Source organism: Salvia hispanica, chromosome 1, assembly GCF_023119035.1.
Source record: "Salvia hispanica cultivar TCC Black 2014 chromosome 1, UniMelb_Shisp_WGS_1.0, whole genome shotgun sequence".
Taxonomy (NCBI): Eukaryota; Viridiplantae; Streptophyta; class Magnoliopsida; order Lamiales; family Lamiaceae; genus Salvia; species Salvia hispanica.
Window position 1 is genome coordinate 19,235,681 of NC_062965.1, and position 20,044 is coordinate 19,255,724.

The window sequence follows — 20,044 nt, forward strand, 5'->3', positions numbered from 1 at the left end:
CTTGAATGATTTTAGCATGTTATAGTTTTGCACAAATTAATAATGCATTAATAGTCACTATTCAATAATTGATGATCGATGATCTTTACAATCTCCCATTAACTCTCATCATTAATACATATGGGGCAAAACACATTCTTAGATCCTTACACTTTAATCAAAATGTTCATTAGGTCCTCGTACAATTTTTTTGTTTTAATAGGTCCTTATACCTTTCTCATAAATTTCATCACATCTTCGTACAATTTTTTCGTTTTAGTAGGTCCTTATACTTTGATTATAACTTTTATTAGGTCCTTATACAATTTTTTATTTTAAGATATTCTTTTACTTTTATCTTAGATAATAATTTATATTAAATTAAATTTAATGAATCTTTTATTTTTATTATTTAACTTATCTTATGATTATAAATATTGGGAAACGTATCTTTCAATATAAATATAAATAATCAATTGAAAATTCGGATAGTTATTCTGAAAAAAAAAACTTTGATTGTAATCATGAATCATCACGGTTAATCTTTTTATTATTCTCTACAAGTTATTGAGATAATTGGATAACAAGATGATATTATCTTTATAGACTATGCTAAGTTAAACAATGGAATATTAAAAAGATCATTAAGTTTAATTAAATTTAGATTATTATCCAAGATAAATGTAAAAAAAGTCCCTAAAATAAAAGATTGTACAAGGACCTAATGAATGTTATAATAAAAGTATAAGGACCTACTAAAACAAAAAATTGTACGAGGATCTGATAAAAATATTGTGAAAAGTATAAGGACCTATTAAAACGAAAAAATTGTACAAGGACCTAATGAACATTTTGATTGAAGTATAAGGACCTAAGAATGTGTTTTGCCATACATATGGCTTCAAAGTTGTTTCTTGTTTTTGTTCCGTGCGTTCTTGTTTGCACCGCTGCCGCCGCCCGGAACCTCGGTGGTTCGGACAGCGGTATTTCTGTCGGTGACAAAAAGCTATAGATTGTGGAGTAGTATGTTGTATGTAATAAAAGTAGCATGGTCTTAATAAAAGTAAGTTACACAGTTTGTTTGATAGTTTATGCTAAATTAATAGTAGTACTATATTTGTGTGTTACTCTAAGTGTTGAACAAGGCTGGAAATTATGGGTTAATGATGACCCAATTAATAGTTTATAAGCATATTATAATATATGAAAATGTTTTGGTGTATGTGTGAATCATGATATGATATCAATATTCTCAAGCTCATGTTGGAATTAATACATTGATTTTTGTGGTATTAATTCTTGATATCAATACGTTGAAAGATTTAGTGGCACGATTAATAATTTGATTAATTGTATTTAGTAAAGATATTAAGGATCCCACATTAATTAGTAACTTTGAGGGATATATGTAGTATATGATAAATTTATAAATACAATCCAAACTAAATAATTATTTAAATTTGAATTTGTTCGACCTTCTTATTCGAAAAAAATTAAATGTACTTAAACCTTATTGATTAAGGCTTTAAATGTTTTTGCTAAATTAGTTTTAAGAAGTGATATAATTTGGTGGTAAGTCAACTCATTATCAGCCTAAAGTTATAAAAAGTGAATTTGGTGGTAAGTCAACTCATTATCATCTAGTTTATGTTAAATGTTGTACTATGAGCTAGAATCTTACTCATATTAAAATTCTGGATATAAAAAATTAGGGGAATATACTATTTTTATGTATTACTTTTATAACAAATATTAATAGTGAGAGATCTATTATTACAATAATAATAAATTAAACAATTATTAATAGATAGACCGAAAGAATGAGACAATATTCACTTACAAAAATGTACTACTGTATAAAAAGTTCTTTAACTATAAATTAACTTCACCTATGCACAATTACTTTAAGCATAAAAATGTAATTCAATAACCTATAATTCTAGCCAAATCCACAATAAATGCTTCTTCAAAAATTGATGGTCGATGTCTATAAATACTGCATTCTCTCAATTAACACTCGTCACCAAGACTTGTTTGTAAAATAATCTCTTTAATTTTTCAGCAAATGGCTTCAAAGTTGGTTCTTGTTTTTGTTCTAAGCATTCTTGTTTGCACTGCCACCGCCGGCAGGAACCTTATCAGCGTCGACATCGACCTTGGCACCGGCCTGGGCGTGGACCTGGACTTCGGCGACCCTAGTGGCGCCGCCAGGAGCGGCATTCGCGTCGACACTAGCACCAGCATAAATGCCGGACTGGGCGGATCAGGAATTCCATGAAAAGATGAAGCTATATATACACACTGTATGATGGTAATAAATAAATATATGATCTTGATAAAAATAAGTTATTTCAATTAATTTTAAATTATATGCCGGAAATTAAGTTTCAAACATAGTTGGAAATTAAGGGTTTATGATTACACTAATTAATAGTTTAGTATAGTATATAAATAAATGAGTGAATTAATAATCAGAAGTAAAAATCATGAATTTCGGTCAAATTTTGATCTCAGGCCATAATTTTTTAAAATCAGCCAAAAAAATCATGAATTTTGGATGAACTATGGTGTCACCCCATAAGTCACAACTTTAAATAGTAACTGTAAAAACCATGAATTTAACATTTTTTGTTTTCAATTTTCTCATGATGAAATATTCGATTTCTTATTTATAATATGTTGACTTGATGTGCATGTGTTCAAATGATGGTGTAATTGAGTTATTTACTAAGTGTGTTGTAAAATAATAAAATCCGTCCTTGTAGAATTTGCCGGATGCCACATCAAATACAATTTGACCCAATTTACGGAGCTTTAATAATTTTGGATTTGGTTATAATTTTAGTAGAAAGGATCCTAAATCCTAAATTATTTTTGTACTCCAATACATTTACTTTGATATAAATGACAAATTATAAAAATAATTCAAACTTTTATTGTTTAGTTTTATGAAGTAAATAATTCTGAACTTGTTTAATCATCTTATTCTTTATGTACTTAAGTAATATTGTGCCAATCTGCCAAGTAGTCTAAGTCAATGCGAAGGAAAAGGATAAAGAAATAATTAATTTTGATGAATTAATATTTTTCCGCTGGATAATTACTTACAAGAGAATTAAATAGTGTAATATAACGAGGGATATAGTAGTATATTAGCATTGTCTTGTTATTACATAAATACTTTTGTTCTATTGGACTCGACCCTCGAGATATTTTAATGATATAGATATAATAGAAACTCTTGTTTCTTAATTCAAAATATATTTACAGTATTGATCAAAACTAATCGCAAAACAATGAAATGTGTTTGAAAACCCAATGAGCTTAAAAATAAAAAATAAAACAAAATTATGGACATTATAGAAACACCAAAAAAAAATTAATTTAATGACTATATCACCTCTTTCGAAGTCAAATGACCAAATTCCAAGCGTACATACAGCTACGTACATCATGGCAAAGGCGTTGGGTCTGACTCGTCAATTTCATATGCACCAGGCAAATTTCACCTCGTTACATGCATCAATTAAGTTGATATCTTAACTCTCCTCTATTTTGATTCATTTCTCTTTTCTTTTCAAATATCACTTAAAATCCTTTCTTGAACTTCAAATCGTGCACATGTTGCAACACAAATACACAATTATAATATTGTTATTTTACAAATCAGAAATTAATTTACAGCACTGCTTGACACTATGCTGGATTACAACATTACAGATATATATGGATATGAAATAGATATAGTCTCCAACAAATTAGAGATGCAGATCAAACAGTAAACTGAGTCAAATTTATTAATACCATGCTACTTAGTTTTATTACGTAATTACACATCAAATAGTAGCACCTGTCACACATACATAATATTTTTGAGGTTTTGTTTTATCAAGGAATTTCAGTGCCCTCTGTAACTCCCCCTTCATATCTGTAACCACTCTCTTCACCAATTCCTTCACCAATTCCTTCTCCAGTTCCTCCAATTCCTTCACCAATTCCTCCACCAACATATGGATCCCGAACTATAATCACGTCCTTTTCGTTGTTGAGGTCAGAACCACCAAGCTTTCTTGCAGTGGAAGCACAAACAAGAGCACACATCACAACAAAAACAAGAACCACCTTTGAAGCCATAGTTTAGATATACTATAATCTTTATGTATTGTTATAAGTTTGTATTTTCTCTTAAATCTTGATGATGGAAGAGTAAATGGGAGAATGTATTTATAGGCAATGAAATCTGATCATGAATTATTATTGGATAATTGTGTTAAATAATGCAAAATACAGTTGTTGGGATTCTAGTGATGGATGAGATAGCTAGGGTTAACTTCTTCAATTTTATGACTTCAATTTTGATCTTTAAAACTGCAAGAGAGATTATGGCCTTAAATGTTTTTGCTAATTCATGTTTAAAAAGTCAATTTGGTGATAATTCAAATCATTATCAGCCATTTATTTGTTTAAAAAGTCAATTTGGTGATAATTCAAATCATTATCAGCCATGTATTTGTTTTAAAATTCAAAGTTTGGCACCGAAAATATTTATAAGTATGATGCAAGACGCCACCTTTGAACCCTAGGGTTTAGGGTTCATCTCTCTCTTTCTCATTTGTTAATGGTATTCATCCATTTTTTATGTTCTAATCCATAGATATATCACATATTTTAAAGCATAGGTGAAATCCAATCTTTTATTAATTAAGATTATTAAGTTATGTTAAAATTCTAATATCTTGTCTCACATCGGTTTGGTAACGATCCTATCTCACCTATAAAAGTATGGATAACTCTCCCCCTTATAAGGCTTTTAAGGGTGAGTGTTACATTTCTAATATGGTATCAGAGCGGACATCGGCTCGGTAACCTATAAAAGTATGGATAACCCTCCCCCTTATAAGCTCTTTTAAGGGGTGAGTGGCTCATTTCTAATAAGTTAGAGTTTAAATTTTGATACAAGAAAAATATCCCTCATTATACACACATTCGAGCATAGATGAAAATTTTGAAAAATTGTAAATTCTTGTAATTGTGTTATTAATAATAATCAAACATGCTATAAGAATGACGAACTGCATCACAACCAATCCCAAAACTTGGATGGCCTAGCTACCATACATAGCATACATAATTCTTTTCTTTAATTTCATTAATTACCATTTAGCAACGTGGTTTAGCATGACAAAATGTATAACACTTGAATAATACATGAGTAGTTCTTCAATAATTGATGATCGATCGTTGCCTATAAATTCAAATCCACATTAATTAACTCTCATCACCAAGAATCCAAGATCTAATTAAATTCCCAAATAATCCCTTTTACTCAGCATATGGCTTCAAAGTTAGTTATGGTTTTTGTTCTGAGCATTCTTGTTTGCACCGCCAACGCCGCCAGCCGGAACCTTGGCGGCTCGGTGAGCGGTTCTGTCAATGACGAAAAGTGCATAACTGATCCGGTAACTGACGGCGGAATTGGTGTTGAAGGTGGTGTTGGTGAGGGCACTGTCGGAGGCGGCGTTGGCGTTGATGAGGGCATTGTCGGTGGGGACGTTGGCGTTGGCGTCGGCATCGATATGGGTGTAGGAATTCCCTGAAAAGACGAAGATATTAAAATAATAGTATACTCCTTAATTCCGTACACGATATATAGTCGCTAGAAATATATAGTGTCTAGCTGATAGATTGATAGATTGTATGCAAGTAATAAAAGTTGCATGGTCTTAATAAAATACTACTACTAAATTAATATATTTGCGTTTGTCAGGTGTTATTTTGATGGACTAATTAATTATAATTTTGTCAATCTATTTTCATGAATTAGTTATTTTTTAACTTGATAAACGAAGTTCTTGAAAGATTCTTTGTGCTTGATAAGAGAAATAGACATAGGACCCATCCATAGTTGCTAATTAGTACTTCCTCTGTCCCGTTTAAGATGACACATTTTTCTTTTTAGTTTGTCCCAACTAAGATGACACATTTCCTTTTTTGGTAATTTTCTCTCTCCAATTAATACACTCAACCACTTTTTCTCACTCCTATTAAAACATCCATCTTTCTTTATCTCTCTACTTTAATACTTACATCCACCTTCTCTCTCTCCAATTAAACACTTTAACCAATAACTCCTAAAATCCCGTGCCGGCTAAGCAATGTGTCATCTTAGCCGGGACGGAGGGAGTAGTAAGTATATTTTAATATAATGGTGGATAGATTGGTTTTAATTGAGGGATACGTATCAGCTTTCTCTTTCTTGTCTTTCTTCAAATTTTCGGTGCTTTTCAAAATATTAAAAACCCTTCTTAAAGTTATGAAAGGTGCACAATTAGATAAAGTTAGAGTATTATATTTATCTAATCACATATTACAAATTTGAAATTAATACTCCCTCTATTTCATAATAATAGAGTCATTTTGCAATTTTGGTACGTTCCATAGTAATAGAGTCATTTCCCTTATTAGTAAAAGTCAATACATTTTTCCACACCTATTTTATTCTCTCTTACTTTTTTCTCTCTTCTTTTCTCTACCTTTTTCATTTTCCACTTTATTCTTCCTTCATCTAACACAATTTTTCTTAATATTTGTGCCGAAAAGAAACGCCTCCATAACTATGGAACGAAGGGAATATGTTGGATTACACTATTACATGTATTGATGCAGCCGACAACGTAAAAAATTTTGTTATATTTTCGTTTGGAGTTCTAAGAGCATCCGCATCGCCATCTCGATGCGGGCTCGGACTCGTCTCGACGAGACGAGCCAGCATCGAGATAGTGATGCAGCCCTCCCGTCGCGTCGTGTGTCCCTCCGCCTCGATGAAGCTGGCAAGCTCTGGCGCGAGGCGTGACGCCGACTCACAGGCCCGCGAGTAGGCGTCGTCATGCTGGCGCATTAAATAATTTTTAAAAAAAATAATTTTTTGAAAAACAAATTAAAAATTAAAATTTTAAAAACGGTAATATTATCGTTTGAATTTAATATTTTTTTAAAGATTTTAATAATGTGTTTTTTTATTTTTTTTAGGATTTTAAATTGTAATTTTCTTTTGTTTAATGAAGTGTCTTTTTATTAATTGAATTTGTTGGAAATAAAAATAAAAAATGAAATTGAATGAATAGTTAAGAAATGAGATGGTTAAGAGATGAAGGGTTGCAAGTGTTGTCTCTTAGTTAAGAGATGAGATAAAGAGTGCAGTGGAACTCATGAATAGTTAAGGGATGAGACGGTATTGAGATAAGGATGTGGATGGCCTAAGGTCTCCGAACCACTTATGGAATAATATAATGGCTTTGTATTCTCCATCAGTTTCAACATTCTTGTGGGATGTGGTATTAAATGTCTCATTTTTCTTTTCTTTTTTTCGTCCGCTAATAAATATCTGATTACATTTTTACAATATTTGGTAAGTGGATCCTACATTCCACTAATTCATTCCACTTACAAATCAATATATAAAAGTAGGTCTCACATTCCACTCACACTTTTCTATCCACTTTATTGCATAAAATCAAATAATTTCTTAAAAACCGTGCCGATCAAATATGTGACATTTAATCATGGACGGAGGGAGTATTTTGCATATATAAATATAAAAAAGAGATAGAAACAAGGAAACTTTGATCAAGCCACTGAAATGAAAACATTTATTAAGACCATGCTACTTAACTTTATTAGCTACATACATATCAAATAGTAACTGTCTTCAAGGAATTCCACCAATTCCTATACCAAATCCTCCATTTCCTCCACCAATATCTATACCAATTCCTCCACCAACTCCACCATTTCCTCCACCATCAATATCTATACCAATTAATCCTCCGTTAGCTCCTCCTCCTCCTTCACCAATATCTATACCGATATCTCCACCAATAAATGGAGGAACTACAATCTGCTTTTCATCAGAAACACCAAGGTTTCTTGCAGTGGAAGAAGTGAAAATATTAGCACTCATCACAACAAAAAAAACAAGAACCAACTTTAAAGCCATGTTGATACAGATGTAATCTTATTGTAACAAGTTTGTACTGACTCTTAAATCTTGATGGTGGAAGACAGTAAATGGGCCGGGGACTATATTTATAGACAACAAATCATGAATTATTGGGTAGTTATGGTTTTTTAATGTCTTTGCTAAATTGGGGTTTAAAAAGTCAATTTGGTGGTAATTCTGAAGTTCGGCACCGAAAATGTTTATAGGGGCTAGCATTAGGATGCTACAGTGGTGTTCGGTTTCATAGATAAAATAATATCAAGATATAATCTAGGATTGAGTTGTAGAATTATTTTAGTCATAGAAGGTTAGTTATAACTAATCCGAGATATAATCTTGCAAACCAAACACCCCATGTATATAGAAAATTAGGCACAATACGTATTTGAATAAAAAGTGCCTTGATTATAAATTAACTACTATACGTCTATTAATTATACTCCTACTCCATAATTATTTTAAAGAACTTAAGTTTAATAGTACTCCCTCCGTTCCATAGTAATAGAGTCATTTTGTCATTTTGGTACGTTCCATAATAAATGAGTTATTTCATTTTTAGTAAAAGTATGTTGGGTTACAAACTCATCCCACATCGGATGAGTGAGAGAAGTTGGAAAGTGTATATAATTCTTGTCCAATCCCAATTAGTTTGAGGCTTTTTTAGAGTGACCCAAAAATAAATCCGTACGGGCTTTGACCCAAAGCGAACAATATCAAACTAATGTTGCAGTCGACTGTCCTAACAAGTGGTATCAGAGCCCAGGTGGCTTTGGGTTGTGCCTGGATGAGCCCTGGTAAGGGTCGGGCCCTGAAAGACTCGGGTTAGAGTCGGGCCCTAGATGACCCAGGGGCCAGGGCTGGAACAACCCATGTTTGTCTCGACTGCGTTCCCGATGTGGTCTTGGTTTGAGGGGAGGTTTGTTGGGTTACAAACTCATCCCACATTGGATGAGTGAGGGAAGTTGGAAGGTGTATATAATTCTTGTTCAACCCAATTAGTTTGAGGCTTTTTTAGAGTGACCCAAAAACAAATCCGTGCGGGCTTTAACCCAAAGCGGACAATATCAAACTAATGTTGCAGTTGACGGTCCTACCAAAGTCAACACATTTTTCCACACCTACTTTGCTCCCTCTTACTTTTTTCTCTCTTCATCTCTCTACCTTTTTCATTTTCCACTTTATTCTCCCTTTACTTAACACACCTAACCCAATTTTTCTGAATCTCCGTACTGAAAAGAAACGCCTCCATTATTATAGAACGGAGGGAGTAGCATTCAAGATAGTATTATATACTCCCTTCGTCCACAAAAAATAGATCACAATTACCATATTTGGCCGTCCACGAAAAATAGACCACGATCATTTATGGAAAGATTCTCTCTTACTTTTTCTCATTCTCTCTTATTTTTTTCCTCCTTCTCTCTTACCTCACATTCCACTAACACTATTTCTCTCTTATTTTTTTTCTTTTTCTCTCTTACTTTACCAATTCTATATTAAAACTTGTACCATATACAAAGTGATCTATTGTTTGTGAACGAAGGGAGTGTTTATCATAAGTTGAACAAGAGCAACACCAGTTCTAACCTAAAATAGAAATGGGATAGGTATCCTTGATTCGTGAAGACAAAAATGTGAAAAACTAGCCTTTTGGTGATAAAAGATCTTGAATACTCTTGCCAGCTAGTTACTACTTCCTCTGTCCCTGAAAGTTTGTCACACTTTTTTTCTACACTCATTTTATACGAATATATTAATTAATAATTAGTGGAGAGAGTGTAAAGTAAGAGAGTAAATAATTTAGTTAAGACTTTTTTCTACATTAATCTCTCTCTTACTTTACCATCCCTCCACTTTAACTATTTATTATTATTTTTATAAAACGAGTGCAGAAAAAAATTGTGACAAACTTTTAGGGACAGAGGAAATAATAAATCTGTTTTGTAGTAATTAATAAGAATTTGGAATGATTTCATAAAAAAAAAAAGAAATAACAAGCCAAGATATAATATTTGGAATATTGAGATAATACTGAGATACAATATGTGATGACTTAAAAGAGATTTTATCACGAATTAACTTAATACATGGGTATACGTGAAGAGAGATTTTGGAAAAATGGGTCTCAATTCGCAAGTCTTTCAAAATTTGAGATTAAATTCGCTGATTTTTCGGAGTATGGGATCATGCATGGCACGCAGATTTTTCGGAATAAAGGATTTTTAAATATTTTTATCTATTTTCTCTTTTTTTTATCCCACAATATTTGCAAATTGACCTGATTACCCTCTAATAATTTTTTTTTTTACTTTCTTAATGGTTATACGTATCCAATCTAAATATTTCACCACAATTTAGAATTGTTTTACACCAATTTTATTTTCACTCAATTCTCTTGTTCCTCCTACTTCCCCAACTATCATGTTCCACCTATGACCAAAAATCTTTTGCTCCATACGTTTAGAAGAGAAGAAGAAGAAGAAGCAGCAGCTCGGAGAAATGGCTATGGAGATAGTAGTACTATTATTTAAAGGTGAATGCTTGTTGATTTATCTATGGTGTCACACCATAAGTCACAACTTTAAATATTAACCGAAAAAATCATGAATTTAACATTTTTTTTTCCCAATTTTCTCATGAAGAAATATTCGATTTCTTATTTATAATATGTTTTTGATGATTAGACCCGCATGTGTTTCAAATGAATGGTGTGATTGAGTTATTAACAAGTGTGTTGAGAAAATATAAAATTCACATGCGATATCTTCCTTCTAGAATTTTTCGGATGTCACATTAAATACAATTCGACCCAAATTAGACTTTATGAGAAATTTAAGAAAATTGTTAAAATTCAAAATTTTGACGGTTGATTTTCTAAGTTGCGGAATGATAATTTGATCAAAATTTACGAAGCTTTAATAATTTTGGTTAAATAATTTTAGTAATTAAAAGGGTCCTAAATCCTAAATTATTTTTGTACTCCGATACATTTACTTTGATATAAATGATAAATTATAAAAATAATTCAAACTTTTATTGTTTAGTTTTATGAAGTAAATAATTCTGAACTTGTTTAATCATCTTATTCTTAATGTACTTAAGTAATATTTGTTGGGTGCAAATTTATCCCACATCGGATGAGTAAGGGAAGTTGGATTAGTATATAAGTGTTATTCATCTCTAATTAGTCCCTTCTCTTTTTTATTTTAATTTTATTCTTCGTAATACATATTAATATATCTTCTCTCGAAGTTCAAGTCGGCTAATTTTTATAGCCTAATTTTATATATGAGGTGGCATCACAAGGGACTTCATAGAGTGCCACGCTATTACCACTTCTCAAAAGATTTGCATTATCTAATTGATCGGAAATGGTACAATATGATATCTTTTTAAGTGTTGTACAAATTGAGAAAACCCAATTCTCATTAAATAATTGAGCGTATCCTAACATAAATATAAACTTCAATCCATGCATTATTCATCTTCTTTTACTTTTAACTATTTCCTACACATCATATTTTCACACTATCATTTCACATGTACACACGTTACATATTTATATGCACGCATATATATACTTGTAAACCATTTACATGGCTCACATGCACCCATATACGCGCACTTTTATGATTAGTTCTTACTGTAAGCATATAGGGATGTATTCATATCTTTTTTTTATTTTTTTTTCTTTTTTGTTTTCAATCTTGGTCATTCAATTAAAAGATCTAATGGCCTAAAATAGAGCCACTTGTATTAATTAAAATATTAAAAAATTTGAAAAAGGATAGAAAAGAATATTGACATGTTGACCATTTATTTTCATTCCATAATTCACGCCTCCCATTCATAATTCACACCTCCCATGATTTGGTAGTTATATTGCATTAATTTATTTTTCTTTTTTAATTTTGAATATAATAGTTGATTAACTTAATTATTTTTGCAGCATCTTTATATCAACTGGACAACTCGTAATTTTGCAGAAAGTAATGTACGATTTTAGTTATTTAATGTACCAATAGTATCTAATAATGTGCACGGATCAGTGAATAATGCACAAATTGAAGAGAATAATGTTGAAAGGAAATTGAATTCATGTCCTTTGGGTTTAGCAATCCAATGGGTTAGGTTGTAGTACCCACTCACAAAGAGCATAGAGTATTAGAGTTTGAATCATTCCCATTGGGTTTGGCAACCCATGGGGCTAGGTTATAGCACCACAACATGAATTAAATTTTATTTTTTAATGCATTTAAGATTTGGTATAGTAAATAATGTACCAATAGTATCTAATAATGTGCACGGATCAGTGAATAATGCACAGATTGAAGATAATAATGTTGAAAGGAAATTGAATTCATGCCCTTTGGGTTTAGCAATCCATAAGGCTAGGTTGTAGTACCCACTCACAAACAGAACCATCACAAAGGACAGAGAGTTTGAATCATTCCCCTTGGGTGTAGCAACCCATGGGGCTAGGGTATAACACCACCACATGAATTAAATTTCATTTTTTAATGCGTTTAAGATTTGGTACAGTAAATAATGTACCAATAGTATCTAATAATGTGCACGGGTCATTGAATAATGTACAGACATGTGTTCCATTAGTATTCTATAATGCTTAAAATCTTGCATATTCATGTTAACACATGAGGGGCTAATGAATAAAAACATATTTAACCGAGGCATAGATATACACCAATTCTGAATAATTTAAAATTTCTACTGTGTAATGCAATATATCAACATAATAATGCATGATATTAAGAAGGAAATAGTATCTAAAGGGGTAAAAGGAGCTTCCACCACCCCTTAAAATAACACCATACCACCATTTCTAGCCAATCATTTGTACACGTGGACGAATAATAAGCTGCCACGTGGCAAAAAAAATAAAAATATATCTGAAAAAGACGGCCAGCAATTTGTTGGTCTTTATCCAGCAATTTTTCTTTTCTCTTGTCCAGCAATATCCAACACACTATACAGCAATCTATAGATTGTTGTGCAGTGTTTGTAATATTGTTGTGTAGCGTTTATAATATTGCTGTATAAGTGGTGTCACGGTGTCACTTGAGGAGGGGTTGTCATTTTAACACAAACCTATATATACACTAGGGTGCCACCATAGATAGGATAACACCATACCACCAATATAGTCCGTTAGATCTCGTTTATGGACGCCTAGGATTAAGTTTCGTGAAAAAACACGGGTTTGCAGTCTACTGTATTAGATATTGCAGTCTACTGTATTAGATATTGCAGTCGTGGTAAACTGCAATATTGTTGTGGTAAGACTGCAATATTTAATGAACAACACTGCAATCTGGTAACGTAAAATTAGAAATTTCATATTTTACCCCTCCGTGTTTTTACACGTGGCAGCATGACAAGCACACGATTTTCAGATCCAATGGCCTAAAATGGTGGTATGGTGTTACAATAAAGAAGGTTGTCATCTTAATACATCCCTATATATATATATATATATTTCATATGAACAACCTATAATTTAGGTACCATTATTTATAGTTATATTAATTTTTCAGTAACTAAAAATAGAAAAAAATGCTACCCTAAATGATGTCCGTTTAATGTCTGTATAATTCAAAGGATAATAAAATGTGCAAAACATAATAAAATGCACAAATATGCAAATATGATGCATGTTTTAGGTCATGGATGTCACATGGGCCCTGGATGACTCTAGTTTGAGTCGAGCCCGTAATGTCTCGATGTTTCGACTATGTATTCCCGATGTGGTCTCGGTTTAAGGGGAGGTTTGTTGGGTGCAAACCTATCCCAATATCAACATCGACTATGTGTTCCCGATGTGGTCTCAGTTTGAGGGGAGGTTTGTTGGATGCAAACCTATCCCAATATCAAACTAATGTACAATCGATGATCCCAAAAACTGGTATCAGAACCAAGGTGGCTTTGGGTTGGGCCATGTGTGACCAAAGGGTCGGGCCTGGATGACCCATGATCGAGTGGGGCCTTGGATGACTCTAGTTTAAGTCGGGCCCGTAATGTCTCGATGTTTCAACTATGTGTTCTCGAGGGGAAGTTTGTTGGGTGCAAACCTATCTCACATCGGACGAGTGAGGGAAGTTGGATTAGTATATAAGTGCTATCCATCCCTAATTAATTTGAGACCTTTTGGAGGTGACCTAAAAACAAATCCATACGGGCTTGGCTCCATCAGCGAACAATATCGGTCGATGATCCCTACAATATTTTTCCAATCTATCATGTCATTCAAAATTAATAGGCAAAACACATTCTTAGGTCCTTATACTTTAATCAAATTGTTCATTAGGTCCTCGTACAATTTTTTCGTTTTAATAGATCCTTATACCTTTCTCATAAATTTCATTACATCCTTGTACAATTTTTTCGTTTTAATAGGTCCTTATACTTTGATTATAAATTTTATTAGGTCCTTATACAATTTTTTATTTTAAGATATTTTTTACTTTTATCTTAGATAATAATTTATATTTAATTAATTAAATTTAATGAACCTTTTCATTTTATTATTTAACTTATCTTATGATTATAAATATTCAGGGAAAAGTATCTTTCAATATAAATATAAATAATCAATTGAAAATTCGGATAGTTATTCTAAAAAAAACTTCGATTTTAATATTCAATCATCACGGTTAATCTTTTTATTATTCTCTACAATTTATTGAGATTATTGGATAACAAGATAATATTATCTTTATAGACTATGCTAAGTTAAATAATGGAATATTAAAAAGTTCATTAAGTTTAATTAAATTTATACTATTATCCAAGATAAATGTAAAAAAGACCCTAAAATAAAAGATTGTACAAGGACCTAATGAAAATTATGATAAAAGTATAAGGACCTACTAAAACGAAAAATCGTACGAGGACCTGATAAAAATATTGTGAAAAGTATAAGGACCTAGTAAAACGAAAAAATTGTACAAGGACCTAATTAACATTTTGACTAAAGTATAAGGACCTAAGAATGTGTTTTGCCAAATTAATATATGCAGTTAAAGGCATTAAAATTGTCATCAATAATGTGAGGAAGCTGCCAAGTAGTTAGTCAATGCGAAGGAAAAGGAAAAACAAATAATTAATTTTGATGAATTAATATTTTTCCGCTTGATAAGTACTTACAAGAGAAATTAAATCGTGTAATATAACGGGGGATATATATTAGCATTGTCTTGTTATTACAATACACAAATACTTTTGTTCTATTGGACTCGACCCTCTAGGAATTTTAATGATATAGATATAATAGAAACTCTTGTTTCTTAATTCAAAATATATTAATATTGATAAAAACTAATCGCAAAACGATGAAATGTGTTTGAAAACCCAATGAACTTTATAAAAAAAAAAAAAAAAAAAAAAAAAAAAAAAAAAAAAAAATTATGGAATATAGAAAAACAAAAAAATAATAATTTAATGACTATTTCACCTCTTTCGAAGTCAAATGACCAAAATTCAAGCGTACAACTACATCATGGCAAAGGCGATGGGTCTGGCTCATTGATTTCGTAAGCACCATGCAAATTTCACCTCGTTACGTCAATTAAGTTGATATCTTAATTCTCCTCTATTTTGATAGCTTTCTTCATTTTTCATTTCTCTTTTCTTTTCAAATAGCACTTAAAATCCTTTCTTGAATTTCAAAGCGTGCACATGTTGCAACACAATTAGATAATATTGTTATTGTAAAAATCTGAAATTACTTTACGTATGCTGGATTGATATGGATATGAAATAGATAATAGTCTCCAACAAACTAGAGATGCAGATCAAACAGCTTAAGTGAGTCACATTTTTAATACCATTCTACTTAGTTTTATTACCTAAATACATTATCAAATAGTAGCACCTGTCACATATACATAATATTTTTGAGGTTTTGTTTTATCAAGGAATTTCAGTGCCCTCTGTAACTCCCCCTTCATATCTGTAACCACTCTCTTCACCAATTCCTCCACCAATTCCTTCACCAATTCTTCCAATTCCTTCACCAATTCCTCCACCAACATATGGATCCCGAACTATAACCACGTCCTTTTCGTCGTTGAGGTCAGAACCACCAAGCTTTCTTGCGGTGGAAGCGCAAACAAGAGCACACATCACAACAAAAATAAGAACCATCTTTGAAGCCATAGTTTAGATGTATAATCTTATAGTATATTGTTACAAGTTTGTATTTTCTCTTAAATCTTGATGATGGAAAAGTAAATGGGAGATTGTATTTATAGGCAATGAAATCTTATCATGAATTATTATTGGATAATTGTGTTAAATAATGCAAAATATACTTGTTGGGATTCTAGTGATGGAGGTGATATATAGCTAGAGCCAGGGTTAACTTCTTCAATTTTATGACTTCAATTTTGATCTTTAAAACTGCAAGAGAGATTATGGCCTTAAATGTTTTTGCTAATTCATGTTTAAAAAGTCAATTTGGTGATAATTCAAATCATTATCAGCCATGTATTTGTTTTAAAATTCAAAGTTTGGCACCGAAAATATTTATAAGTATGATGCAAGACGTCACCTTTGAGCCCTAGGGTTTAGGGTTCATCTCTCTCTGTCTCTCTCTCTCATTTGTAAATGGTATTCATCCATTTTTTATGTTCTAATCCATAGATATATCACATATTTTAGAGTATAGGTGAAATCCAATCTTTTATTAATTATGATTATTAAGTTAGAGTCCACATTTTGATACAAGAAAAATAACCCTCATTATACACACATTCGATCGAGCATAAATGAAAATTTTGAAAAATTGTAAATTCTTGTAATTGTGTTATTAATAATAATCAAACATGCTTTAAGAATGACGAACTGCATCACAACCAATCCCAAAACTTGGATGGCCTAGCTACCATACATAGCATACATAATTCTTTTCTTTAATTTCATTAATTACCATTTAGCAACGTGGTTTAAGCATGACAAAATGTATAACACTTGAATAATACATACATGAGTAGTTCTTCAATAATTGATGATCGATCGTTGCCTATAAATTCAAATCCACGTTAATTAACTCTCATTAGTCATCACCAAGAATCCAAGATCTAATTAAATTCCCAAGACTTGTTTGTAAAATAATCCCTTTTACTCAGCATATGGCTTCAAAGTTAGTTATGGTTTTTGTTCTGAGCATTCTTGTTTGCACCGCCAACGCCGCCAGCCGGAACCTTGGCGGCTCGGTGGGCGGTTCTGTCAGTGACGAAAGGTGCATAACTGATCCGGTAATTGACGGCGGAATTGGCGTGGAAGGTGGTGTCGGTGAGGGCACTCTCGGAGGCGGAATTGGTGCGGAAGGTGGTGTCGGTGAGGGCACTCTCGGAGGCGGAATTGGTGCAGAAGGTGGAGTCGGTGAGGGCACTGTCGGAGGCGGCGTTGGCGTTGGTGAGGGCACTGTCGGTGGGGGCGTTGGCGTCGGCGTCGGCATCGGCATCGGTACCCCTATTAGTGTAGGAATTCCATGAAAAACGAAGATATTAAAATAATAATATACTCCTTAATTCCGTCCACGATATACAGTCGCTAGACCAGCTGATAGCTGATAGATTTATGCAGTAATAAAAGTTACATGGTCTTAGATCTAAATAAAATAGCAGTTTGATAGTATATGGTTTGTGCTAAATTAATATATTTGCTTTTGTCATGTGTTAATTTGATGGATTAATTAATTACAATTTTGTCAATCTACTTTGATGAATTATTTATTTTTTTAACTTGATAAACGAAGCTTTGAAAGATTCTTTGTGCTTGATAACAAAAAATAGACATAGGACCCTCCATATTTGCTTATTAGTAGAAGTTTATAGATTGCTTTTAATTGAAGGATATATATTAGCTTTCTCTTTCTTGTCTTTCTTCAAATTTTCTTTTCTTTTCAAAATATTAAAGCCCTTCTTTAAGATATTGCACAATTAGATAAAGTTAGAGTATTATCTAATCACATATTACAAATATGAAATTCATATGTTGGATTACATTGTTACTCCCTCCGTCCCACTTTAGGAATCCCGGTTGAGTTCGGCACAGGTATTAAGAAATGTAAAGGAAAGTTGGTGAAAAAAGATAGTGGAATGTGGGTCCTATTATTTTATAAGATTTGTTTTATAATAAAATGTGAGTGGAAAAGGGTTAGTGGAATGTGGGGCCTAATACCATTTTAATCGTGACTCCTAAAGTGGGACACCCAAAAATAGTAAACCGGGACTCCTAAAGTGGGACGGAGGGAGTACATATATTGATGCCACCGACAAGGTAAAAAATGTCAATTGTGTTAGAGTGATTTTAAACTTGAATGGTGCTTGTGAAACAACTGAGGATCAAAGTCATTGGTATACGATGTTGTATGGTATATTCTGGCTGTCTAGCATCGTTTAAGAGATGAAATCATCATTTTATTATTTTTTAGATTTTTTATAATTTCGTTTTATATTCTTTTGGAGTTCTAAGGTCTATGGACCACTTATGGAATAGTATAATGACTTTGTATTCTCCACAATTTCAACATTTCTTGTGGGCTGTGGGGTATATTTTGCAGCAGGTACAGATATAAAAAGAGATAGAAACAAGGGAACTTTGATCAAGCCACAGAATACATTTATTAAGACCATGCTACTTAGAGCATCTGCAGCGGTTTCGTTTTGTCGTCCGTCCGTCCGTGCCGCTGAGCATGAGTTCGTCCGTTCGCCGATGAGAATTGTCCGTCCGTGCCAGCGGCACGGCGCTGCTCTTAGCTAAGAGCACGTCCGTGCCGCTGAGCAGCCATACGTGCCGTTGACAAATTCGATTTTTATTTTTTTAAAAAAAAAAAAAAATCATAAATAATTCAAAATAATACCAAAAAAAAAAAAAAATTGGATTCCCAAAAAAATAGAGCCGTTTATAGACGTTTTTTTTTTGGATTTTTGCGATTTTTTTTTATCCCAAAATCATCTATAAATACACACATTCATCATCCACTTTTCACATCAAATTATCTCTAATTCATACTTTTTCACTAAATCATCTACATCTTCCTCTCTCACCCAAACTCTCTCTAAAAAATTCAAAAATGGATTTCACCAATCTCATTGCGAAAGCGGAGCGCGAAGAACAAGAATATTATGAACAATATATCATGCCGCCTATGAAGCCTATGTCGCCGCCAATACCCCTGCCCCTCCTCCTCAACCAACTAGAGCAAAACGTCGCTACATCCCTCGTGATCGAGAGGGAGCCCATGAAAGGCTCGTTGCCGACTATTTTTCCAACCAGCCGCGGTATCCAGAAGATTACTTTCGGCGCCGTTTTCGCATGTCAAAATGGTTGTTTATGCGTATTGTCAACACATTGTCCACCCGCGTTGAATATTTTCAAGAAGGTGCAGACGCAACCGGTCGGCAAAGTCTCACGGCGTTGAAAAAGTGTACTTGTCTTAACTTTATTACCTACGTACATATCAAATAGCAACTGTCACACACGCACGCGCACACACACCTAATCTATTGGAGCTTTTGGTTTTTCAAGGAATTCCACCAATTCCTATACCAAATCCTCCATTTCCTCCACCAGTATCTATACCAATTCCTCCATTAGCTCCTGCTCCACCACCACCAATACTTATACCAAATCCTCCATTAGCTCCTCCTCCTCCTCCACCAATATCTACACCAATATCTCCACCAAAAACTGGAGGAACTACAATCTGCTTTTCGTCAGAAACACCAAGGTTTCTTGCAGTGGAAGAAGTGAAAATAAGAGCACTCATCACAACAAAAACAAGAACCAACTTTAAAGCCATGTTGATACAGATGTAACAAGTTTGTATGCCTCTTAAATCTTGATGGTGGAAGAGAGTAAATGGGAGATTATATTTATAGACAACAAATCATGAATTATTGGGTAGTTATGGCTTTTTAATGTCTTTGCTATAAAAAGTCAATTTGGTGGTAATTCTAAAGTTCGGCACCTAAAATGTTTATATATAAGAGCTAGCATTAGCATGCTATATATAGAAAATTAGGCACAGTACGTATTTGA

At 32.7% G+C, this 20,044-nt stretch overlaps 2 protein-coding genes across 2 annotated transcripts; both read right to left on the bottom strand.

Annotated features, from left to right (window-relative positions):
* Nucleotides 1-7,687: 7,687 nt before the first annotated feature.
* On the bottom strand, nucleotides 7,688-7,975 carry LOC125189247 (glycine-rich protein 5-like). The gene has a single exon (XM_048086544.1). It carries the CDS (start codon nucleotides 7,973-7,975, stop codon nucleotides 7,688-7,690), a length of 288 nt encoding a protein of 95 aa, XP_047942501.1.
* A 9,164-nt stretch (nucleotides 7,976-17,139) lies between these two features.
* On the bottom strand, nucleotides 17,140-19,805 carry LOC125189256 (merozoite surface antigen 2, allelic form 2-like). Its single transcript, XM_048086551.1, has 3 exons — nucleotides 19,553-19,805; nucleotides 17,558-17,567; nucleotides 17,140-17,470 (listed from the first exon to the last, which is right to left on the bottom strand). Exons 1-3 carry the CDS (start codon nucleotides 19,803-19,805, stop codon nucleotides 17,140-17,142), a joined length of 594 nt encoding a protein of 197 aa, XP_047942508.1.
* Nucleotides 19,806-20,044: the final 239 nt, after the last annotated feature.

Excerpts from the sequence above, each read along its gene's own strand:
- LOC125189247 (XM_048086544.1), bottom strand. The coding sequence starts at position 7,975 with ATGGCTTTAAAGTTGGTTCTTGTTTTTTTTGTTGTGATGAGTGCTAAT.
- LOC125189256 (XM_048086551.1), bottom strand. The coding sequence starts at position 19,805 with ATGGCTTTAAAGTTGGTTCTTGTTTTTGTTGTGATGAGTGCTCTTATT.